This window comes from Phyllostomus hastatus, unplaced genomic scaffold (genome assembly GCF_019186645.2).
Source record: "Phyllostomus hastatus isolate PE091 unplaced genomic scaffold, TTU_PhHast_1.1 phas_contig_40, whole genome shotgun sequence".
NCBI classification, from domain to species: domain Eukaryota; kingdom Metazoa; phylum Chordata; class Mammalia; order Chiroptera; family Phyllostomidae; genus Phyllostomus; species Phyllostomus hastatus.
The window spans coordinates 19,160,416-19,187,893 of record NW_025333872.1 but is presented as its reverse complement, the minus strand read 5'-3'; the positions used below and the strand labels follow the sequence as shown (position 1 = coordinate 19,187,893).

General features: G+C 37.8%; 1 protein-coding gene across 5 annotated transcripts in view; it reads right to left on the bottom strand.

The window, feature by feature from the left end:
* Positions 1-27,478, bottom strand: part of PRIM2 (DNA primase subunit 2) — a 377,158-nt gene that overhangs the window by 233,266 nt on the left and 116,414 nt on the right. For all 5 annotated transcript variants that reach the window (XM_045843197.1, XM_045843198.1, XM_045843199.1 and 2 more), the window contains one exon: positions 2,110-2,199. In XM_045843197.1, the coding sequence (XP_045699153.1) occupies positions 2,110-2,199 (90 nt within the window). The remainder of the gene's footprint in view (positions 1-2,109; positions 2,200-27,478) is intronic.

Here is a 27,478-nt window from a genome sequence, read left to right as displayed (position 1 = left end):
ATGTTTTGAAAAATACTAAGTCAAGCTACAATGCTTTCTTTTTACTTACCACATGAATGTACAAATTACAGTCCCCAGGATTTCAAAGCCTCTCCCCCAGCCCTCTGCACACACTGTACTCCTCTCATGTGACACACTCCACATCCCTTTTATTCAGCAACAAGCAACATCCTCATTTGTACACCATACGTTCAGTGCTGAAAATTACTAACAAGTGGACACAAATTTCTTCACCTATGTTCCATCCTTTTTCTAGAAAAATAGTTTTCAAAAGCTAATCTCAATAAGAAATGAAAATAACAAGCAGCTTTTCTATTAAAATATTTGCCAGTATTTTTTAAAAAACCAATACTAGTCTGCATACATTTTTAAAGTCCTATAAACCACACTAAAACTTTAAGATATCATCACAATATATTAGTATTTTCCAATACTAATATAGTTTTCTCCTTTGTAAAAATAAGGTAAAAAATTATGTTAAAAAAAATTCCCAAATTGCCTATTCACCCAAGTTTTAGAGAAATGCTAAATCTTCACACCCATTATTCTTCAATATCTCCAATGACATCACACAATGAGTAGATTGTGTGATTTTGACAGTTTATTAATTTACATATTTTTACGATGGCAACACAGCCCTTGACCTGAAGCAGGTCGTCACTGCGTTGAGAAGACAAGACGGACACACAGGGGAAGTCAAACAGCTCTCCCGGGCAGCGTGTATGCTACTGCCCCAAACAGGGAAGTTCCACAGGACACATCAGAGGAGCAGTAAGAGGGGCTTTATTTCAATAATCCAGGCAAGAAAAGGGGACAGTGTTTGAAAACATGAGCTTTTCATCCAAGCTCTGTTACTTACAAGCTCTGTTACTCTGTTACTTACTTACTTATGATTTCAGTACATTTAATGAATGCTTCTAAACCTCAGTGGGCAAACCTCTAAAACAGGACAGGGCAGGAAGAGATAGTTTAAACCAGGGGTATCCAACCTTTTGAGGTCTCTGGCCCACAGTAGAAGAAGAGTTGTCTTGGGCCATAAGTTAAATACACAAATACTATCGAAAACTGATGAGCAAAAAAAGGTTTTAAGGGAATTTACGAGTTTGTGTTAGGCCGTATTCAGTCATCCTGGGCCGCATGCGGCACAGAAGCCGCAGGTTGGACACCCCTGTGCCGATTCTCCTGGGGTTTTCACCTCTAAAATCCATGATCCTAGCTTACTAGGGTGTTCACAGTGGACATAAAATGCCTAAGCAGAAGCAAAAAATAATATCAATGCAGAATAATGGGAAATGTGCAATGTGGGAGGGATAAATATACATTCCCAAACTTAACGTTTGGAAGGCTGACTGAACGACGGTCTAACTGGTAGAAACAGAGAGGTCAGAATGGGGAGCTAATGTGGAGGCAGGATTTTAAACTACTGGCACTCAACAGTAACAGAGAGTATATTCTTGTCAAAGGAAACTGGGGGCAGGGGGGTTGTAGCTATCAAATTTTAAAATGAATTTCAGCTCTCCCCTTTTCCCTTTCTGGAACTATTTAGTCCAAAAAAACATTTAATGGATTCATGTAAAGCAGGTATCTGTGCTAAGGAACAGAGAATAGCAGAGGCAACTGGTGCAAGATGCTGAGACCTGGGTGGGGTAAAGAAGGTCTGGTCAAAGGAGAGCACATGTGAGAGCCCAAGCAGAACGTGACCACATTCACACGGGCAGACGGGCCAAGCGTGGTGTCAGAGCGCAACAACAGCAAAGAGGACTTCTGTGCAGAGCAGTCATCCAGAACAGGCAGGGACAGGAGTGTCCTTGCAAGAGGCAGCCCAGCATGCGGTATAAAAGCCTGAGCCCTGTGAGAAGAGAATTCCCTTTAGAGAATGGCCCCCAGCAGGGGGTCAGAGCCCAGGCAGGGCACAGCAGGCGTCTGTGGAGGCTGAACACCCAACACAGAATGCTGGCTCACTCCTACTGGGGTGAAGAAGAAATGCACGCAGCAAAGGGGAAGGCTGTGGTGACGAGAGGCTACACACACATGGGTCCATTAAGTACCTGTACAAAGCTCAGTGTGATATATTTAACAACCCAGACAGTATTTTAAAACTTTACATACCTTATAAACTAACTCCAGCACAGCCCCACTTAAACTGGGTGATGAAGCAAAAATATCCTTTTCCCGGAGAGTCTTCTCTTCATCACTTATCTAAACAAAACACATTTTATATCATTCAAGAAAGTGAGTCTTCACTCAGTTTCTATACAATACTTTCCTGTTCTGGCGAAGGTTCTATATTTTTATAAAATGTTTAAACCTAGATATTTCAAATCATTCCTATTATGATTATCAAATCATTATTGTCATTAGTGAAAGCAAATATAAAAGAAAATTTAAATATACTTTTATATAAATACTTATATAAAATTCAATATACTTTCAGATTTCTACTCTGCCAATTTCTGATGACATATACCAAAAGAATAGCAGAAAAACAGAATATTATGATATAAAATGAAATTACAATAAAAACTCAGGTTAATATAGTCTGAAAATGAGCATTATCCCAATTCAAGGGTTATGTTAATTTATCCAAATATCTACTTGCAGTCAAGAATGCTTTGACCATTTCTCAATTTTCTACACATAAAACAACTCCAAACTTAAAATACTAGTTTTGCTAAAAACAACTATACTTCTATTATCTCAGACTAATTATGGTTTTAAAGAGTGATATATCTAACTAGATAAAAATTATAAACTTCTATACAGAACAATAAAAGATCTGCAACTTAAGATCAAATGTAAAAGACAAACTGCAGGAAGTATTTTCATCCTTCGGTATCTGAGTTACTCTCAACAAGCCCTTTAGAAGTCAGACATAAATACTCATAATTCAAAAGTAAACTATAGCCACTATTCATATAAGTGAAAATAATAAAAGTAAATTAAAATAATAATGCCATATTGTTTTCTACCTGTCAAATGGCAAAAGTTAGAAAATTCAGGGTACACAGTGTTGGGACAATCTCTGCACAAGGCTCTTTGACAAACCATTTCAGAAAGTGTTAAAACATGCAGACCCTAAAAGTTTACTTCTAGGATGTTAATCTTAAGTAAACAACAGGACAAGCACACAAATAGGAACAATTTGTCTTCATCACAATATTGTTTATAATATTAAGAAAATACAAATTCAACAACAGGTACTTGGTTTAAAAAAATGGCAGTAGATCTTGTTTCAGCATAGCAGGCTACATTATTCAGATCAACCTCTCACAGAAATCAAAGAAAAAACACCAGAAAAATTTTTAAAGCCATTTTTTCTTTACAGTACAGAAGACTAATATACAAAGTCAGGCCCAGAGGAAGGATGGTATCTAACTTCACTTTAGTTCCACAGTACAGAAGACTAATATACAAAGTCAGGCCCAGAGGAAGGATGGTATCTAACTTCACTTTAGTTCCGTGGAGACCCTCCTGCTCAAATGCATGGTCATCAGAAGAAACCCAAGCCTTGAACTGGTTTTAAGGTGGTCCCCAATTCACGCCCCAGACACCTGGCAGAAGCAAACTCAAATCCTCTCCGGAGCAAGGAGCAAAGTACATTCACTGCATGCCTCAAATGACTCCTACAAATACATTTTCAAACACAATGTCAACTATCTTGCATTTTATATAACAAGGCACACAATAAAACATCACTTCATGAGCAAAAACAAAAAAAATAGACTCAAAGCACACAGGCGTGTAAAAAAATAAAAGACAAGTGTGATGACACCTATATGAGTAGGAAGCTATAAAAACTTACTTGAGAAAGAAAGGAAAGAAGGAAAGGAAAGGAAACAAAGAACTAATAGAAATGCACAAAAAACTCAGGAACCAGAATTAGATATTCAATGAAATCATAAACACCTTAAGTTTCAGGTAATGTGGACGACGTAATTTAGACCAAACCATCTGCATCATAGTTGCCACAGGTTACTTACAATTGCCAGGCCAACAGTCAAGGCCTGTCACTTAAAGCCCACTTTTATACGTGCTCATTCTGGGAAAGAAGCTTCAAAGAAACTGCCCAAAGTGGATCAACTATCCCCTACTCTCTAGGGCCCTTGAAGGACTTAGGTGGCGGCAAACCAGAAGTTCATAAGCCATCGTATGGAGCAGTCAAGTCCCCAAGTATCTAGTGGGCCAGGGACCTCGGATTATGGATTTAATTGAAGTTGTCCTGGACTGTCAGTGTCCCCAGACCCATGAGAGAAACAAGTGAAAACTCTTACAGAGAAAGATATAACCCTCCGAGGCCTGAATGTAGCCCTCCAAATGACTTTCCAAACCCCACCCCCAGTACACAAAGATAAAGCACACAGGGAACAAGACTCATGAATAAAAACCAGATAGGGAAAACCAAACATGAGCCTAAGGATTGGAAAAGAAACAAAACTGTCATCCTTCACAGATTATAAGGCTAATAACCTTAGAAAAGTCAGAATTCACAGATAAATTATTATACCTGTTGACCTCATTAGTCAAGGTTTTGGATATAAGGGCAAATGTAGAAAAACCAATCATATTTCTGTATGCCAGCAACCAAGTACAATAATGGAATTTTTTTAAGGTACCATTTACAACAAAATTAAAACTATCAAGCACCGAGGAATAAATCTAACAAATGATGAGGAAGGCCTCCACAAAGATACTATAACTTTACTGAAGGAAACAGGATAAAACTGAAATAATAGATAACCCATAAACATGCACCAGAAGACTTAATATTATAAATGTACCAATTCTCCTCAAATTGATCTATAGAGTCAATACACTCTCAAACAAAATCACAATGGCCTTTGTGTATGTCTGTGTCTTCGTGTGAACATTTACAAGCTGGTTCTAAAATGTATATGGATATGCAAAGGGCCAAGAATAACCAAGACACAAATGAGACAATTAATCCAAGAAAAATAAGAAAAAGACATGAATAGGCCCTTTCAAAATGATAAAATTCCAAGGATTAGTAAGTCTATGAAAAGATGCTCAATCTCCTTAGTCATTAGGTAAGTGCAAACTAAAACCATAGTGGAAAGTCAATTACATGACACTACCCAGCCATGAGAATGGCTAACATTAAAAATGGGGAAAAACGTTCATGAGGGTGTGGAAGAACTGCAACACCCATTATTCGTGGGAATATAAATGGTATACCCACTTGGGAAAAAAGATCTGGCAGTTGCTTTGAAGATTAAAAGTATCTGACCCTATGACCTAGCAATCCCACTCCTAGGTATTTACCCAAGAAAAATGAAAGCACATAACCATAAAAAGACTTCTATGATCCAATTTCTATGAAGTTTTAGATCAGCCAAAAGTGAATAGTAGAAAAAGACTAGAGTAGCAGTTACCTCTGTGAGAGCCAAGACAGATTTATTGAGGTGGGGCATGAGGAAACTTTCAGATAGTAATGCTGAGTCTTTTTATAAGTTTAAGTTGCACAAGTTTATGCATTTGTCAGAATTTATGAATTGGGTATGCTTAAGATTTGGACATTTCCTTGTATTGGGTTAGCGAACAAGTTCATTTGTTTTTTTCCAGAAGATGGCTCTAGTAGCATTTACTTGTCTTTAACTTCATTTGAAACAATTCTGTTAGATTGTATGACAGCTGTCATATCAGTGTGCATTTAAAAAAATAAAAATTGGTGAATGTGCAGCCATTTTAATAGTGAAGATGGAAGAAAATAAGCAACATTTTTGGCATTTTGTGCTTTATTATTTTAAGAAAGGTAAAAATACAACTGAAACACACAAAAAAGAGATCTGTGCCCTGGCAGTGTATTGAGCGCTGGTCTGTGTGCGAACCAAAGGGTTGCTGGTTTGATTCCCAGTCAGGGCACATGCCTGGGCTGCAGACCAAGTCCTCAGTAGGGGGCACACAAGAGGCAACCACACACTGATGTTTCTCTCCCTCTTTCTCTCCCCCTCTCTCTAAAAAATAAATTTTTTAAAAAAAAGATTTGCACAGTGTATGGACAAGGTGCTGTGTCTGATCAAACCTGTCATGTGGTTTGCAAAGTTGGAAAGAAAAAGAAATTTGGAAAATACAGGCAAGAATCTAGAGCAATGGGAACTCTCATAACCTACTGACAGGAGTATATTTGGTATAACTACTTTAGAAAATGTGGTATTATCTCAGGAGTTGAAGGTAAATATACCCTATAACCTGGCAATTTTAGTCCTAAGTATATACATCAAAACACATAAGCAAGTTTTTTTCCAGACGAGGCCAAATAGTTAATATGTTAGGTTTTGCAAGCCATCAGGTCTCTGTCACAAGTTCATAGTTTTCTGTTGCAGCAGGAAAACAGCCATATGTAATTAAATGAACACAGCTGTGTTACAATAAAACTTTATTTATAGACTCTGAAATTTATATATCATATAATTTTCCTGTGCCAAGAAATGTTATTTTCCTTTTAATGTTTTTCAACTATTTCAAAATGTAAGGGAGGGATAAAAATACAATAAATAATAAATAAAACAAAATATAATATAATATAAAAGCCAGCCTTAGTTCACTGGCCATGCAAAAACAGGCAGCAGCCACGATTTGGCCCGTGTCCACATTTTGCTGACCCTTACCCTACAGCAATGGACTCTAAACTATAACATTCACAAGAATCACCTGGAAGGCTTAATAAAACACAAATTACTTGGCACCAGCCCTAGAGTTTCTGATTCATAAGTATGTTGTGAGTCCCAAGAATTGTCATTTCTAACAAGTTTTCAAGTGATGGGAATGTTCCAGTTCTCAGACCAATGCCATAAAGCAACATACAAACAAGTAAACATGAATAAGCATTATTCATGTAACCATAAGGTAACATTATTCACAATAGACAAACATTGGAAACCCAAATATATATCAAATGCAGAATTAATAAATGTATGGTATATTCAGTGTAGAATATAGGGTAACAACAAAAATAATACAACTTCACACAATGTGCATAATCTGAAATATATATTAAGCAAAACAATCCATGAACAAAATAAAATATACCTGATTGTTCCATTTATATAATGGTTTCTTTTAATACAAAAAAATCATATGGTTTAGGGATGAATACTCAGGTCAACTAAAGAAAAAATGTAAGGAAGTAGTTACCATCAAGTCAGATTGGAGGTTTCCTCGATCAGAGAGAATGAAAGACTGGTTTAAAGGGGCAGAGGGAGGTATCTCAGGAGTGACAGCAGTGCTTCATTCGTCACCTGAATGATAGTTAGACTGATGTTCCCTTAGTAATCATGTCCTAAATTGTGTATTTTTGTACTATACTCTTTTCTGGAGATGTTTATACTTCTTACCACTTAAAAGGTTAAAAAATAAATAGTAATATAATAAAATACACATTCAGTAAAATTCTTCTTAAATTATGGAAATGCATGATTACTGTCATAATGCTGTTAGGTGAAAGTAAATTAATACTTAGGTGCAAGAAGTAAAATAAATCTTTTAAGAGATTCCAAATATGTGTTTGTATATAACCTTATGAATGGAAAAAGTCTACAATGTCTAACTTTGGGTAAAGGGATTATAGATAATTTCTATTTTCTTCTTTACAGATGCACTTATTTAATTAAATTTATCCTTTAGATATTTCATGTTCTGGATATTATTATAAATGATATTTTCCTATTTCAATTTCTAATTGTTCACTGCTTTCTTGCATATCATTTTAATGTTTATTTATTTAAAAATTAAGAGCCCTGACTGGTGTGGCTCAGTTGGTTGGAGCATGATCCCATAACCCAAGGGTTGCGGTTCAATTCCTGATCAGGGCACATCCTGAGTTGTGGGTTTGATTCCCAATCCAGGCATGCGCAAGTGCAGGCACATGCAAGTGCAGGCACATGCAATTCCCAGTCCAGGCATGTATGAGAGGCAACCAATCGATGCTTTTCTCTCACATTGATATTTCTCTCCCTCCCTTCCTCTCACCCTTTTCTCCCTTCCTCTTTCCCTACAAGTAATAAAAAAAGTCCTCAAGTAAGTATAAAAATTTTTTAATAAAATTAAAGATAATGTTGACTAGCTTAAGTCCAAAAGTATTACAGTAACACCGTAGAATCTCCACTTTTGGCATACTGAGTGATTTCCATGTTTATCCAAATCTACTGAGTCAAAGACTTGTGTTTCTTACTAGTAGTATTAGCTAAGCATTTCTTTCTCTGTTTTCCATAGAAGGTAGAAATACAATAGAAAACGAGAAATACAATAGATTTTTCAAATGCATTTTTAGGAACAAAACTCCTTCTTCAAAGGAAATCTTGCTTGGAAAGATAGTGTATTGCAAAAACTAGAAAAGAAAAATGCTCTGGTTGAAGCAAGGCCAGGCTCAAAGCACTGCCTATTCACCCCACCATCACTGCATCCTGGCCCTTCTGTGGCCCATCTCTAAAGGGCACATTCAGTAAAACCCCAAGATGAGATACTTAAGCAATTGCACAAACAATACCATAAAGACAATGAGAGAAGTAAACTAGAGTAGATTATTAAAGAATGTAATAAGCTTTTCTTTCACTGAAATGTACCCAGAAGAGAAAAAATAATAATATCTAGCCTTGATTAGATTAGAAATAATGGATAAAATTGTGAGGAATTCAATGTGTTTCCAAACCATTCATCCAAAGTAACCAGGTGCATTCCCAAATCACATGACAGCTATCTAAATTACATGTCATTTCCTGAATTCTAGCCTTTCAGTAAATACTCTGTTTTTTCTTGGTGCATTAAAAAGTTCACCCATTTGTCACACATATTCTAAATTTTCATTCATCTATTTAGTTATAGCCAAGATTTAAATTTCCAAAGAGAATACTCACTGAAAAATGTAGGGTGATTGTCTGAAACTTTACTAATTAGTGTAAACTGCTATTGATTTCATTATTTTCAAAATTTTAAATAATCTTGAGTACTCTCTTCTGCTTTCTAGCTAAAAAACACTGAGAAAAATATAAGCATACTCCATTTCCTCAGACTCCCTTAACGAGGTTACCTACTGCTTGCCTCGAAAAGACTCATAGTCTCAAAGAGCAAGACAAAATTAAATGGCTTCCTGCTTCTGCTAACAAAGCGTCTCATGTAAGAGCAAAAACAGTTACAGTGGAACAATTATAAAAGTGAGCAACAGAGTGGAAAGGACATAAGTTTTGTAACTGCAGAAACCTAAGTTCAAATCTTAAACAAATTAATTAACCCTATCATACCTCTTTTCTCCAGTAAAGTGAAAAAAATACCTACTACATGTAGCTTTTCATAAAATAAAATATAGGGAGTGTCTAGAACAGGCATAACAAATAGTATGCCCTTAATAAATGGTAAACATTTATTATTATTATCAGCAACGTACATTTTGATTAGCTTCTGTTTTCCAGGCTTTTCCCCAAGAATAAAGTGAAATGTTTCCTGCATCTAAACTGATTTCAATAAACTTTTATTAATTAAAACTATGAATTGTATTAAACTAACATATAACTGGTGTTTAGAGGGTATTCAAAATATTTACTAAAGCAAGCTAGGTTATCACTGCAACATCTTACAATCAAGACACAGTAAGTCCTCACTTACCATCATGAAAAGGTTCTGTGACTTTAAGCGAAATAACATATAATGAAAATTTTACCATAGGCTAAATGGTAAACTCTGATAGCATCTCATCAACATTACAACAAAATGATGTTGAATGAAATGATGTTATTCAAGGACCTATTGTATATCATGCTTCACAAAATAAACAGCTTCCTAAAGAGAAGTATATATAACAAACTGCTCTATATGGAATCACATTTCCTAAGTGACTTAATTACTATTCCAGAAATGCTCCACCTTCACTCTGATTAATTTTCAATCAGAAAAACCCTGATCATTTTAGCTTTGAAGTTCTTCTCTTTCCACCCCTATTCGTAATTCCCCACACCTCAATCCCTATCATCTATACCCACCCACTCAACAGTCAATCCCGACTGCTTCAAATGGCAAACAGTATAATGGTAGAATCTTTTTGTCAAGCACAAATCACACTAAGCATTAATAGTTTGTGTAAAGTTTTATTTCTATATTTTATAGTTACATTATTTTACATGATACCTTACTAAAAGAATTAAGGATTTGGGTTGTGTTTTGTTTTTTTTTAAATAATATATTCTCCATCAAACCAAGAACTGCAAGAGCAGTCTCATTCTCTCCTGAATGGAGATCAGGAGCAAGCTCTGGAGAGGCAAAAACGTCCCACGTAGTAAACACATAGGTAGAAGCTGTCTGTGTAGAGGCTTGCACTGCTGCTCACCCTATGCAGAATCCCTTATGCATCCCCTAACTGCTGGACTCCCACATGGCCTTGTAACTTGCTGTGGCCAGTGAAATCTAAGCAGAAGTGACATGTGTCACTCCCAAGCAAAAGCCTCATAAGCACATGGTTTACCTACTTCCTTCCTCCCTCTGCCATAGCAACTGGTGAGGTCCAGATAAAGACTGCTCAATCCACAAAGCTGCAGCATCAGTATGACACAGAGCAGGGCTGTAGATGATGGCCCACAGGAGACACAGGGCATGAACAAGAAACAAACCTTCTCAGTGAACCCATGGTTTGGGGATTACTTTTCACCACAGCATGAGCTGCCCTGACGGCAGAGTCATCTCCCTCCTCTTTGGATCACATGTTTTTATCAACAAAAATATTCTGAGCACATACTTCCAGTATATGTATACTTAGTTATAAATTACATACATATACTATTGTACATTATGTATGTAAAATAGGCCTGTCCTAAAATGTTTAAAAATTAGGTTGAGAATATACGTTGTATTATTTATTTCCTTCCACACTCCCAAATGATCATCTCAGACATACCACTTTGGCATCTGTAACTGTCACACTACCCCCTATGGTGAAGATATAAATAAGGCTTCCCACAGATTTATTCTGTAACTTCCAATCAACAATATTCAATCACGTTTATAAATAATGTGAAGTTTTCTACCTGAATGCACATAGTGCTCTCTCTCTCTCTCTCCCCCCTCTCCCCCCTCCCTCTCTCTCTCTCTCTTTCAGGCCCTGGTCCTTAAGCAAGAATGTGCATCAGGTTAGTAGTGGAGCTTTTCAAAATTATAGATTCTTGGTGCCACCCAAACCTGCAGACTGAAAATCAGGTATATATTTTTTTAAGTCCATTAGTGATTCTGATACACATCACCTGTCTACAGAGTGATCCCATGGAAAGAACCATCTTTTCTAAAATAAATTTATCATGTCCTAAAAATACCAACATTACTGCTACAATGTTATTTTCTATGTAGAATTCATTAATTCTTTCTAAAACACTGAGGACCTACTATGTACCAAGCACTATTTACAGCAGATGAGATCCAACTATAAACAAAGAAAAAAAAAACTGTCCTCATGAAGCTTACATTTTATGAGGTGAAAAAGACAATAAATAATAAATAATAATAAATAAATAATCAGGTAGTAAGCATAACAAAAAACAAAAAAAGAAGTGCTATGGACGGACAGATTATACTTTAAGATGTATGGTCAAAGCCTCTCTGAAGAAGCTACATTTAAACAGAAACGTGAAAGAAAGGAGTCACCCGTGCAAACCCATGGCAACACCATCCCAACCAGGGGTAACAGCTAGTGCAAAGGTCCTAAAAGGTCCCTCTTTAGGGAAAGAGGAAAAAGGCTGGAGAGTTGAAGGAACAGGAAGAAGACAGATGGAGCACAGTGGCAGGCAGGGGGTGGTGCCAGAGGTGAATAGAGAGCTGGATAGAGCCCTCAGACCTGAGTGAGACAGATGTTTATTCTAGGAACTGCATTAAACCGAGGTTTTAGCAGAGGAAAATTAAGACTGATTTCCCCTGCTCATGCATGCTTAGTGGCTATTTTGGTAGTTTAGGAAAGAGATGATAGTGGACTGAACTGGAGGAGCACTGGTAGAGAAAACACAAGTGGACAGAGCTGGGGTGGATTTTGGAGGCAGCAGAGACAGACAGATTGCAAATGAAGGGGAAAAACTCCCCAGACTGGTGCCTCAGTCACTGGGCAGTGATGCCATTTGCTTGCTGTCTTTCTTTATCCTCATTATGCTGTTTGTTTTGTACTTCTATACGGATTTGTCATGTGTGTCTTGTTGCAAGTCACCACAAATCCTTTGTGGAAAGGGGCATAATATTTGCATCAATAAATGCAAATATTAATAAATAATTTAAGTATTAGTTTTTCCTAAAATGCAACACATTTGTACTAGCAGGTAAAAATACATGTTAACAATTCCAACAATATTAAAACAATTAAAATGAATAATCAAAACACTGTTTAAAACATCCAAGGTCTAATGAAACCATTAAGAATTATTTATTTTATAATGAAATCAAAAATTTATAGTGAAGCAAATACCGAAAGCAAATATCATTTTTAATAGTATTACTATTTCTAATAAATACATGTTTTGTACTGGTAGTAAGTATTATGATCTACAATGGGCACCTTGTTTTCCCAAATGCATGCACTTTGACCTAATCATTAATCTTCCTGTGAAGATTAAAGATGGCTGCAAAGTCTTTGACACTGAGAGCTGAGATCTACTTGCCCTCCTCTTTATCTGTGCTGCCCTATGGCTACTCTGACAAACAACATGGAACAAGCGATGCCATGCCAGTCTCAGGCCCAGTCTTCAAGAGAAATGCAAGCGCACTGTTTCTTGGAGTCCTGGGTCACTCCCAGGAAGTTATTCAACCCCCTTCCTTGTTGGTGGGGGCTGGTGGGATCACATGGAGAGGATCACATGGAGAGGGTCCCAGCAGTGTCTAGCCCTCTAGAAGTCTTCACCTTGGCACTAGGCATTGGAGTAGAGCTGTCTTGCACATCCTAGACCAGACTGGCTACCAACAAGTAACCCCAGGGATGCCATATGGAGCAGAATTGCCCTTTGAAGCCCAGTTTGAATCCCAGCCCTCAAAATTGTGAGATATAATAAAATGGTTGTTGTTTTAAATTTCAGGATTTGGTCTTAATTTTTGATGTTAGGTTTTAAAACTATTTTTTTTAATATTTTATTTGTTTTTAGAGAGAGGAAGGGAAAGAGAAACATCAGAGTGGTTGCCACTTGTGCGCCCCCTACTGGGAACCTGGCCCACATCCCAGGCCTGTGTTCTGACTGGGAATCCACCAGCAACTTGGTTCGCAGGCACTCAATCCACTGAGCCACACCAGCCAGGGCTAAGGTTTTAGAATTATTGCTTTAGTTTGAGGGTAGTTGCTAAGTAGACACTAATAACCAGAACACATTCAACCTAAATTTAAAGTTAGCTGAAAATAGCTTTCTATTTACACCCCAATACTACAACACACTTTCTTCATTTAAATGTACAAAAGAGAGCCAAATACACAGGAAAAAAATATTTCAATTAAATTGTTAACAACTGGTAAATCTTTAGGAAAGACTGAAAAGTGGGAAATAAAAAAGGAAATAATTTCCACTGTGTGACTGTGTTAATTAACCAAAATTGACAGGATGGTATGTCACTTAACTTACAAATTCTTTTATAATCGTCCAAAACATTAAAAGTTAGAAAACAAACAGTAATTTAATATTCTGACATTCTAATTAGTTATGTTGATGTCTCAGTAACTCCACCAGGCTGATCAATGTAAAAAAAAAAATCAATTGTCTGATTACTTTATTACCGGTCTTTTTTTAAATAGCTCTGACACATTTGAAAACTAAAAATTACACTAAAGGGAAAGATTAATTATATTCAAGCATGTTTCTTTTCTTCTACAAGAAAATAAATCCCTTTTTAAAACATGGTTAATTTATACAAGGGTTCTTAAAAGTCTCCCAAATAAATCAAATCAGCAGTGATCCCCTCGCTGGGCATGACAGGCCAGATACACGTTTAGATACATCACAACCTGACAGCACACATCAGATACACATTCCACTCCGCGCCGCCCCACTCAGCAAGCATTTCTTCAGCACCTTCTAAAAGCACCAGTAGATAAAACAAACAAAAGGTAAGATGCTAATCTGTAAATTAACTACATCATTCAACCACAGCACAAGTTTATAAGAGAAGACAAGTTGATTCCAGTCACAAGAGGAAAAAGCCTATTTCCAGCAGGCTGCTGAATGAGCGCAAAAGCTCTGTGAGAGCCTGCATGTCCAGCAGGCCTGGTGCTCAACCTTGCTTTTGAATTATGATAAGCAGAATGAAGGGAAACAAACTCATTACAGGGAAAGAGAGGCAGCAAGATGATCCTTCCCAGGAACATAACTTCAGAGCCTAGTTCAGAGACTGCTCAAACAGCTCTATATAAACTCAGTTGAAAGGAACCCAATGGCACAGCTGTGGCAGTGACTTTTGCTGAGGCTCAGAGAAGAACGGTGATACACAGGGTACCAGGCAGCATTTAGAGCATTAAACATTAAGATTGACTGAGAATAGCATGATGCCTCTCCAGAGACCAGGAACCTAGGACGCCACGTGGGGCACAAAAGATGGAAGTGAGACACTTCCAATTAATCAGTCTCTGCCTCCCTCTCCCACTCGCCTCCTTCTCCTCTACCTCCTTCCCCTTCCTCTCAGTCAGAACTGAAAACAACTTTATACCAAAATTTTCAATGAATCTTTTGTTCAGTTATTTCTGTCTCTCATCCTTGCCCTCAGTCAGTGTCCAAAATATAGATTCCTCCAGAGACGTAGCACTGCTCCTTGATCTTCTCATTTAATTCAACCCAGACCCCCATCCACCCACCTAAGTCATTTATATCTTCTCTGCTGAACTCAAGACAAACATTTTCCCCTTTGTCCTCTACTAACCAATCCCCACCCACACATGCTCAACCTCTTTAAACACTCCTCTACTCTCCTGAGAACACCACTCCAGCATAAATTAGCAAAAACACATTCCCTCCTTTCTCCCTCCACTCTGGCCAGCCCCTCCCCCTTGATTTCTCTCCACCTTTCAATGCCTCAGATTCCATCCAGCCTTCCTGGCACCTAACTAGGGTGACCAGCCATCCCAGTTTTCCCAGGACACACAGGTTTCTCAGGACAGGGACTTCAGTGTGAAAACTGGAACAGACACCATCTAAATCCAAACCCTGTCAACATCTCGTGACACTCACCTTCTTGCCACTATCCCAAGTGATTGTTACACCCACAAGTATGATTCAGGGATGCCCCACAGACCCAGGCACGCCCACCCTCTCCCACTGTCATGGCTCAGTTCACAACCACCCCAAACACTCACTCTCCCCAACTGCACCTAACCCACTCCTTTATCCCCACTACACGGGTTCTTTGGGTCTCTCCAAGTCCCTTTATAACCCAGGCCTTTCAACTCTTTCTGGTTTTCAATTTTCATCCCCAAAATACTTCATCTGTCAATTACACCAACCTATCTTACAGCCTATAGCACGCCATGACTTTTATCTCTATGACATTACACATACTTCCCATACCTGAAATGTCCCTCCACACCATGTTTCTCCTGGAAATGTCTATGTCACTTATACATTACCTCTGCAAAACTTCCCCAGATGTCCTCAATAATAGTTATTCCCTCTTCTCTGTTTGAACATGCAGTATTATAGCATTTATGTACTATACTATAAGCATTTATATGCCCATGTCCCTCACTATAACAGGGAACTATGCACACATTAATGTGCTATACTTATTCTTATATTCCCAGGTCTCATCACAATACCTGGTAAAATGTTTAGAAACTGGAATATACAAACTATGAAAGGTGACAATATTCAAACTGAAGAAATAAAAATAAAAAAAAATTCTGTATAATGAAAGTCCAAAAGACTAAAAATTTACAATGAGAGTATGTAATAAAATATTTCACCAAATGATAAAAACAGATAATTCACAAGAGGTCATAAAAAGTCACAGCTGCAAAAGAATGTTCAATTCTGGTCATTAAAGACCAGTAATGAAGTAATTAAGAGGTTACAAAGTATGTAAAAATAACCCTAGAATTAGGATACTGTGATAGAAATGGAAGAAAAAGAAAAGCAATTAAGAGAGAAAGGAAACACCAAGAAATTGAAGATGACAGGCTCATGCCTGAGTGAATGTAAGAACAGCTGTACATTTAAAAAACAGATTTTCCCTGACACAGTTCCTCCAGCCAAGCACACGAACACTTAAGCAAATTAAAATAATAGTACCCTTAAGACCCACCCTGTCTCCAGCACAGCCTTTACAGTCGCTGCAAAGAATATGCTGGCTCGAGGGGTGAGGTTCACAACAGCATTCCCAACAGCGCTGCAGTAAGTTCGGGCCCTTAGGCTCCAGCCCTGGGCCTGCAGGCAGTCTCTGATTTCTTAAGTTATTGAGATCTACTCCCCACTGAAAACAATGAAAACCACTGGATAAACTATAAATATATACACATATACATATTAATTTAAGAACACTAAAAAATTGACAAGACATGGAATTAAGAGACCAAATTTTGAGTAAAACCTCAGCCCAGGAGAGCCAAACCCACTTTGGCCCCAAGGCATCAGCCAATGCCATCTGCTTGTACTTTAGATTTTCATCCTCACGGGGAAAGGTGGCAAAAGACATGGGTTAACTCTTGTCAAACATAGAAGTCTTAAAAAAAAAAAAACCCTCCCTACATTCAATTGGGACCCCAAAGGGTAACATCTCCAGGGGAAGAATGAACTAGAATTGACCCACCATCTCTCGATCAACCACATGAGAATGAAGAACAGGTTCTCTTGGCACTGGACAAAGCAGGCAAATGAGAAGGAGGGAAAATAAAGTCTTTGAGATGTGGCCTCCCCAGGCACACAGCCACAGTGAGACAGAGAGGGGAAATCCTAAAAATGACTTAAAAGGAGTCCCTGACCAGTAATACCCCCAGAAGTATGGCAGAAGCAACCCAGTACCTCTCAGAGGACAGCACATTCGTCCTGGGAACCCCCTAAAAAATCACTCGAGGGCAATAATCAGAGATAACCAGACACATAAGAAAACAAGGCAACGCGAATGAGAAGCAAGAGTAATAGCGGAGATAGACTACACAGATTTTAAATCTTAGAATTATTAGACACAGATTAAAAAGCAACCTACAATGTTTAGAGAAAAGAACAAATTTTAAAATATCAGCAAGGTACAAGAATCCATAAAAAATAACATAGCATTATGTTATGTTAATAACATAGATCTTTAAAAAAAAAAAAAACCAACTTCCAGAAATTATAAGAGTTGAAATGTAAAACTCAATAGCAAAATAAATAAAACAGAATGAAAAATAAGCTGGGAAATAGTTCAGGAGAAATACATCACTCAGCAAAAAAAGCAGAAAAAAGGAAAATGCAGAGATGTGAAGAAGTGACTGAGAGGATTTAAAATGCATTTGGCTGGAATTCCAGACAGAAAGGAGAAAGAGTGAGTAGGGGAAAGTTTAAAATCAGTAATGGCTGAGAATTTTTCAGAATTAGTTAGTACAAGACACCAGTCTACAGATCCAAGAAGCCCAGTTATATCTAAGCAGAAATAAATAAAAAGAATTGCACTCCTAGACAAACTGAGAATGTTTAAATCAAACAAAGTATCTTGAAAGGAGACAGACAACCAGAGGGGTGGCTACCTTACCCTCAAAGGGGCTACAATTAGACTCTCAGCTGACTTCTCAACAGCAAAAGGACAAGCCAGAAGACAACAGAATTGTGCATCTCCAACGTGCTCTAAGAAAGTATCTGCCAACAGAGAATTCTACATCCAGCAAAAATGTCTTTCAATAAAGAATGTAATCTGCTTTGTTTTGTCTGTGAAAGTATTTTTAAACAAACAAAAGAAGTAATACAGTAATAAAAACTATAACCTGTACTTTACCTCAAACTAATGCAATATGAGAACAGCTGGACATTTATGGAAAGATGACCATTTAATGGTTTCGTCCACATCTCCTTTATACATACAATAACATGCTTTCTTTCATTATTCATTGGTTACTCCTCTAACTGAGCTGTGGTTCTTCAACAGATAAGACAGGAGGTCGGACACCACGTATTGAACAGGCTTCAGTGGCCTCCCTCCTACACACACTCAGAGCCGCATGGTGCCCAGTTTGGAAATATGTGCTGACTGCTGAGATTTTCAACAGTTCAAGACTGAATTCCCATGATCGTAATTCATTTTCATCAAAATATAGTTGGAATTTGATTTCAGTAGTTTAACATAAAATATTACATTAACAATCTTTCTGATTTTATATAATTAATCTTTATAATCAGTAAATATTTTGAAGCAAAACTTGAGTGAACGGGAAGTATGCTTCACAACTAAGTAATATGAAATTTGTTCCCCTCTCCTCAGTCTCTCTTTGAACTAAATCAGAGATTCTTAACTGGTGTGCCACAAGCATTTTTAAAACAGGCACTACCTGACTATTTAGTCAGGGGCACTGGCCTCCTTTCCCTTAGACTGTCAAATTAAAAAATGACAACAACCAACACAATAGCCATCCAGTGTGAATGAATCAAAATTATACCTGGTTTTTTTGTCAGAGTGGCAAAAAATATATATTTTGGAGTGCCACAGAATTTTAGCCATTAGTTTATGTGTGCCATGAGAAGAAAAAAGTTGAAAATCACTGAACTAACTGAATCAAGTCTTTGAAATTTACAACTGTTTCTTTAATTCTAAACTATTTATTTCAAGCACCCAGTTAATTGGCTGAATGCCTATTTCTTCACAAGGCTGTCGATTACTGAGCTTCGAATTTTCTTTTTTATGACATCCCCCTTATGTTATCTTCTGCAATAACCTTTTGGTGCACAATTAAAGGCCTCCCAAACTCAATCTTTCTGGAGGCTCCAACTGGCAAATGTCTTACAAAAAAAAACAAAAGTAATTTGCCCTTCCCAATTTACAGTACAGCCCAGAAGAAAATTGTTCGACTTTACTTAGTTCTCAGTTTTTAAGCTATGTGGCATTTTGGACATTTTCAATATCATTAAAAGAGAGGCAGCCAAACTGATTCATGAAATATCTGACGAAGCCTGAAGCTTTCCAAGTGAAGCAGCTAACAGTAGTATATCACAAAAATAAGGCCTTACTTAGCTGAGAAGGGAAGGCTGAAACCTGCTTAGAGTCTATACAGACCAATGGTAAAGCCATGTTTATTGAAGCAAGTGGAGAATGAAATAAAAAAGTAGGGAAAATAGGTCAGAAAAAGAAATGAATTTGTTACATTTTCTCTTATTAGGCCATGGGAAATCAAACATTTGGATATTAAATTTTTTATTGTTGGGTATTATTAAATTATATTTGCATCATATTTTTCAAATTCAAGCAGCTAATAGAATCCAAGCTATTTTTTGTGTTTGCAGTAAAGGGAAAGAAGGTGTTTATTCCAACAGATACTCAAATACATATATACAGCTAAAAATATTAGAAATTGGTTTTACGGTTTTGACAAAGGTGTCATTTGTTGACCCACTTCAACATTTTTAGTTCCTTAAAAATATTCAGACATCTGAAATTGCAGCTGGCATGATATCTCTCACAAGATCTCTCTCCATTACCTCCTTTCTGCCTAATCTTTTAAGATTCAGTCCAAATAATACTGTTAGCTCAAAGACACCTTCCTAGATGAATCCAGCCCACAGCAATATCCTCTTTTGCTTAACTCTTATTGACTGTATCAAACATTCTGGCATGTGATTATTTTACTTGTTCTCCGTTTAATGAAAACAGTTTCTTTCTGTTCTCCCAAATTATAAGCATATTACATTAATATAAACATATTAATGTAAAACCTCCACAGCATACAACATAATGCTGAATATACATAAAGCATTTCTTAAATGTTGGCTATAAAGTAATATCAAGGAAAACAGTGACTCCAGAACTTCTATATAGGAAGGGGTCAGACTCAGAATCTGGTAGCTAAGGACTTATCTTAAATGTGCATTTGCCTAGCAAGCACACTTTTTATTAACTGAGCTCAACTGGGGTGCCTTGGAAGGCAAAGGGCTGGTAAATTCAAGTCCCTCCAAGCCACTCTATGATGCTAACAGGGACTGAGACAAGCATTCCCCCACCATCTCATACACGTGCCCTACATCAAGAAGGAAGAAAGATCCTAGTCACCCATTTATCTTACTTCAAACTCCATCAACAGACTCCTTCCCTTAGTAATAATACCCTTACTCGACTACTCAAATTAGGATAGCTCTCTCCCTAATTACTGTCCTAAAAATGTTGAAGTGCTTTGTCTACACCTAAGATATAAGTTCATATACAGGAGGAAGCCATGATGCCACCCAGAGGGCTGGTTTTGTTCGGGACATCCAGTTCCCAAGAACTGCAACACTAGAGTATGACAGGAAGCAGTATTACTTGCACTACCCAAATGCCACTCTTCCATGGCCCAGCAATTCACAGACCTCCTTCTACTCCTCTACTTCAGAAATGTGAGGTAAGAGTTCGTTTCAGATACCTCTAGTCAAGGTGGAGGCATGAGTAAACACACTTTTGCCTCCTTACACAATCACAGAAGAATTATAACTAGACCTCAAAACAAACAATATCCAGAAGTGTCAGAAAATTGAGCTGTATCAAGTCCCACAACCAAGGATTTAAAGAAACCACATTCATCCAAATGGGTAGGAAAGATGGAAACGCAGAGATGGACAGAGAGGTACAGCGTTACGGTGTGGTGCAGAGAGGCAGCGGCAGCAGAATTCACATGTGGCGGATAAAAATCAGGAGGGATACCTTGGGAGAAAGTGATCCCAGCCCCAGGCCTGATTAAGCTGCCCAAGTTTCCAGTGCCAGAAGGATAAATCCCCATAATTTCTGGCTATAAAAACCCGTGGGGGTTGGAACAGCAGAAGAACTGACAGATTTTCAGAAGACTCTGCTAAAAGGGCCCACAAGGACTTAGAATATACACAAACCCACCCTCTCTGGGATTCAGGACCAGGGCAGCAGGTAGAAGGGTGACAGCCACATATAAGAAGTAAGAGAAGTGACTGGAAACAGGACAAGTGCTGGGCAAACCTCCAGGAGCCAGGCAGCAGCAATGTCCCCTCTCTGAGCCCTCTCCCACACAGAGCCACACAGAGCCACAATACACTGAAGCAGGTTGTCCCACCCAGGTGACTATCTAAGGCTCTGCCCCACCCAACTTACAGGTATCTTTTCTACAGTATGCCACATGACTAAGACAGGGAGTCAAAGCAGCTCTACCTAATACACAGAAACAAACATAGGAAGGCTGCCAAATTGAGGAGACAAAGAAATACGGCCCAAATGAAAGAACAGAACAAAACCCCAGAAAAAGAGCTAAATAGCCCTGGCTGGTGTGGCTCAGTGGATTGAGTGCTGACCTGCAAAACAAGGGCCACTGGTTCAATTCCCAGTCACAGTACATGACTGGGTTGCAGGCCAGGTCCCCAGTAGGGGACACACAAGAGGCAATCACACATTGATGTTCTCTTCCTCCCTTCCCCCTCTCTAAAAATAAATAAATAAAATACTTTTTCTAAAAAAAGAGCTAAACAAAATGGAGACAACCAACTTATCAGATGTGGAGTTCAAAACACTGGTGATCAGGATGCTCGAAGAACTCAATGAGTATGGCAACAACATGAAAAAGACCCAGGAAGAAATGAAGGTTACACTAAGTGAATTAAAGAAAAATCTACTGGGAACCAACAGTGGGGAGGATGAAGCTAAGAATCAAATCACTGATTTGGAACATAAGAAATAAGCATTCAACCAGAAGAGCAAGAAGAAACAAGAATTCAAAACAACAAGAAGAGTATAAGGAGATTCTGGGATGCTCCAAACATAGCAAAGCTGAATCACAGGGGTGCCAGAAGGAGAAGAGGAAGAGCAAGAAATTGAAAACTTATTTGAACAAATAATGAAAGAAAACATTCCTAATTTGGACAAGGAAACAGACATACAAATCCAGGAAGCACAGGAAGCACAGAAACAAGTTGAACCCAAAGAGGTCCGCACTGAGACACATCATAATTAAAATGCCCGAGGTTAAAGGTAAAGAGAGAATCTTAACAGCAACAAGAGAAAAGGAGATAGTTACCTACAGAGGAGTTCCCATAAGACTGTCAGCTGATTTCTCAAAAGAAATTGCAGGCTAGAAGGGACTGGCAAGAAGTATTCAAAGTGATGAAAAGCAAGGACCACAACCTAGATTATTCTATCCAGCAAAGCTATCATTCTGAATGGAAGGGCAGATAAAGTGCTTCGAGACAAGGTAAAGCTAAAGGAGTTCATCATCACCAAGTCATTATTACATGAAATGTTAAAGGGACTTATTTAAGAAAAAGAAGATCAAAACTATGAACATTAAAGTGGCAGCAAATTCACAACTATCAGAAACTGAATCTAAAAAACAAACAAAGCTAACAATCAGAACAGGAACAGAATCACAGATATGGAGAACATTTGGGGAGTTATCAGCTGGGAGGGAGGAGAGGGAGAATGGGAGAAAAGGTGCAGGGATTAAGAAGCATAATTGGTAGGTACAAAATAGACAGGGGGAGGTTAAGAATAGTATTATGAAAGCCAAAGAACTTATATGCACCACCCACGAACATGAACTAAAGTGGGGGGATTGCTGGAGGGAATGGAGGTGCCAGGTAGAGGGAGGCAAGGGGGGAAAATTGGGACAACTGTAATAACATAATCAATAAAATATATTTTTCAATAAAGAGCTCATTTCAGCATTGAGGAACCTATAGCATCAATATGAACTTCCCTATAAAAGCCATCATATTCTTATAACATTGTAATCATGTTATCTCATCCACATTGTAGTATCACAGTGTCTCCTTCCAAAGCCTGAACTGCTACCATACCTCCAATACGGGTATTTTAATTTTCTTTCCCCAAATTTGAAAAAAGACAATGTTGAACTCATATATTCCAGATCCTTTACGTTGTTTTCTGTAATGACCTTGACATTGATCTCTTATTCAACATATCAGTCACTTGATTCTTTATCTATATTTTCCTTCCTATTGTTTTAAGTTACAAAAAAAAAGCAAATTTATTATTTCTGTTTTGCAGAAATAATTAAGAGCAGCCTTGGGAAACTTATAAGAAAACTGTATGCTGCATCTTGTTCCCTTTGTTTCTTGCCTCTGGTAAGACCAAAAGTGATACAGCTTAAGAAATCCAGAAAGCTGAGCAGTAAATTCAAACAGCTGTTTTGTGTGTTTGCATTCATCCAGGATTCTCCTGTTCCTTAAGCACAGTGTTATAACAGCAGTAAATGTGTCTGCCAACACAAAAGGGTTTTATTAGGCTTCATCTGTCCTGTATCTCCGGACTTATGAAACAGATTTTTGATCTATGTACGTATTTTCAGTTTTTAATAAGACACAATTTCAACAGACTTTCCATATGAATTAAAATCTCACCTTACCTAAACCTAAATTCCGTATCTTGAGAGCCAACACAAAGCATTAAATGCTGAAAATAAAAGAAAGTAAAAATCGGCAAGTATTTCAAAAGGGCACATAAAAATCAAGGGGCATGTATGCTTTGGTGCCTAGGGCAACTTACTATTGCTTTTGCTTTTAATTTATGCCCCTTTCTGTTTAAGAAAGTGCTTTTAACCCCCGCCCCCCCATGGCAACCACACTGTGTCCTGAACATATCTCTTAATTCATCATCTTTTACTTGAATTGAATTCAGCAAACAATAGAACTAGATACAATCTATGCTCTGAAAAACCCATTAATTCAGGCTACTTTAAATTTTGGCAAACTCTGAGGTGGGTTAGAGCCCTGTATAAGAACACTGACTGCTTTATAACCTCACTTCCCAGGGTCCTAGAACATAAAAGGTCTCATTGGAAATAAAGACGACCGAAAGGATCCTCAAACTACTGGCAGATCTCAGACATGCAGCAGCCCCTCTTCTTCAAAATTAAAAAGCCATAAACTTTTCAACCAACTCTTTTCAAGCAGCTTCACCAAATTTATGAAAGGTAGATAGCATTTACCAACAATTTTCCCATTCCTGTCCCTTCTGAGTAATCTGAGTTCCCTCAGAGTTAGCTTCTCTATTCACGTAACTACCAGAATTTCATTTTCCATACCATTAACCATAGTTTTCTTTACATTTCATAAGTGCTTTTCAAATCATGGTAGGATTGTTTGAGGGCATTTGGGGTACATTGTTTTGTAGTGTTTTCAGCTCAAATTGAAGAAGCCAGAAGCTCTAGCTTAGCTATCGATTCCAATTATCTATTACTGAATAACAAAATGTAGCAGCTTAAAACAACAGCCATTTTATTCTATCTCCTATTGTGTTAGTCGGAAATTCAGAAAGGATACAGCTGACAATCTCTCTTTTCTGTGTGGTCACTAGAGGTACTGAGCTGGTGAACAGACAGAAGTGAGGAGTCTAAGATGACTTCACTCCCAAGATACCGGGTACCTTGGTGGGGATGGCTAAAAGGCTGGACTCAGCTGGGACTGCTGGGGAATGCTGAACCATGGCCCCTCCAGCCCGGCAGGTGCTGGTTTATGCCAGGTTTCAGAGCACATCTCTCCAGCAAGTCTCAGCAAGGCTAGTTACACTTCTCTCGGGGCACTTTAAGACTCCCAGAGTAAGTGGGCCAGATGCAGGAAGGGGCAGCTGCCAGCTTCTCAAGGTCTGCACCCAGACATCCAGAATCTGGTAGTGTTCCCTCCACCATATTCTATTGGTCAAAGTAGTTACAAAACCCACAGCACTCTGCTTCCCTTCATCCTATTACACAGTAACTTGTTTTTAATCTTCTGGGAGCTACAAATAACTGTATTGTAAAGTAACTTCCCCCTTTATCCTTTGAATGAAAATGTAAAAAGTGCTCATAACCGGGAATAGTCCAGTTATTAGTCTAGCACTTATCTATACTATCCGTGAACCCCTCACACTACATAAAAAGAAGATTTGAACTAAAATCTGTGCAATTCACTTTAATGTAATGCTAGTATTTCACATTCTATTAGTTTATTTTATACAAATGAAGTTCTTATAATTTTTTACTGACTCAAAGGGATATTGGGGAAAGAAGCCAACATTCACCATATACACACAATCTTTTGCAAATTTCATGCAAAAGTTAGAATGGCAGAAAATAATAATAGTAATAATAATGTTAATATTTACTGAGTATTACTATCTGCCAAGCACTGTTCTGTGTACTTTACATGCATTAACTCATTAAAGCTTCCTAACCCTATGAGGTAGTACTATTATATTTTCTATTCTGCAAGTATGGAAACCAGAGGGAAAAAAAAATCTAGTACCTAGCTGGCCAGTACTCAACCCTAGATGGTACCACTCCAGAGCCTGTGCTCTTCACCCCCAGTCATGTGACCTATAGATTATCCCCACCATGAAAGCAGCCACCTCATCCCACGCTGCCCCCATCTTGGTGCTGGCTGAAGCAGGATCCACATGTCAGGACCTCAGATCCCCTATCCTAACATCCGAGGTCTCCAATGCAAAACCCCAAACATTTTCTGTCACTGGGCCTTTTATATCTGACTCAGGTTAGGAATTATAGTTTCCAACTTTCTTTCTCTAGTCCTAACCCTAAATCAGATGCCTGTAACTAAATAGTTAGTTTTCTGTCTTTGTTCTCCCTGAAAAATAAAAAACAAGCTAGGAAGAATACAAAGGCTGGGAACACGGACCCAAATTCTTGCTCAGTTACTGAACTAAGATGCTCCCCTGCTTCCGGACATTAACACTGACCCATACCTGTTGACTGTTTCCCGCCACACGTCAGACTTGGTAAGATGAAGATGTGGTAACTGAAGGAAACCTAGCATACCTGTCTCTGATACACCTGCCTGTTTCTGTGCCTGGTGTGAATGCACATCTTGGCTCCCCTGTGCTGTCTGATTCACAGCAGAAAAAAAAAGAAGCCAGGAAAAGAAAATCAGAGACCCAAAGGACCAACAAAGGTACAACTAGAGAATCTAATGAGCTCAGGAAAATGTCAAAGTTCAACTCTTAACTTTAGGGAATACTGAAATTCATAATGACACCGCATACACCAAGCCTCTGGTGTATACAGCATTGTGGGTTATCCTCCCCAGCGTTACACCAGAAGTCTACAGATAACTACTGGTATTTGTTACTCCTTAAGTTTATGTCTTAATTAGTTTGACAAGTTGATTTTAAATAATAAAAGCTATCTCTGAAAGGTCCATTTAGACTTGTGCAGATAATCAGCATCTGCCTCTAATCAAACTGAAATGATTAGCAAATTAAACCCTTTAATTAGCATTTTGCATAATTTAGGCAAATTGTGCTTCTTATGCTTAAGAAGGTGAAACGGTGAATTTATCAGTTAGATATTCCTTTAAATCTTTATTAATTATCTAATTTTACCACATATACAGAAACATAAAGAAATACAAATTAAGTTCAGTTTAGTTTGCTAAAACCTAGTCCTTCACACTTAGGCTAATTCTGTCATTTGGGACAAATTAACATAATACTCAGAAGAGAAAAAGAACATTTCATTTCAATTTTCTCCGTTAACTCTCCCAGAGGTCAGCTTTACCCAAATTCAATTCAAATAGCATTTTTTACCAAGGAAGAAAGGAAGAAAAAGAAAACTTCTTTCCACTCTTAGTACTGCAGAAGCCAAGGTTAATTTCAGGCATTCAACCACACAGTTTTAAAGAAAAACACTCATAAAAAGGTAAGTAACCTGCCAATTTTCTTTGTTAGACAAAGAGAAACCAGAAGACAACAAAACTGCCATCACAACAAAAAGCTACCACATTATTTTTACCTACAGGAAGTATCACATTCTCTAACACACACAGGGATGCTGGCATTTTTTTTTTTTAAGGATTTCCTCTCTTGACTGACCCAAAATATCCCATTAGCTAACAAAAGTAAGCAACTCTGAGATTTAATACACAAAGTCAGGTAACAGATTGCAAGAGATTAAGGGATTGTGGAGGAAGAATACAGCTATCATTTCTAACATACAGTGAACCCCCACTTCTCGTGAACGCATGGTCTTGGAGATAGCCCCTATGTTCTAGAATTAATCCTCTTATTTAAAAAAGAGGAAGCAAAATTCAAAAGTAGACTTTTCTCATGACTACAGATATAGCATGCTAAAAACTTCAAATAAATCATATCTTTATCCTGCCATAAATTCTACCCAAAATATAGCGTTTTTTCATGTGTGTATGTCAGAGGAAGTGGTAAATAAACAGAAGAGAAAAAAATCATGCCAAGGCTTAAAAGGGATCTAAAATGAATTCTAATACATTTTACAGAGTATACAACAAACTAAATAAAAACTGAGATGAAAAAAAATGAAGAAGCTATCCTTTGCAAATGCAAATCCAATCTATTTGTATGCACAGCCCATTGCATCCCTGAACAACCTGTATCTAGA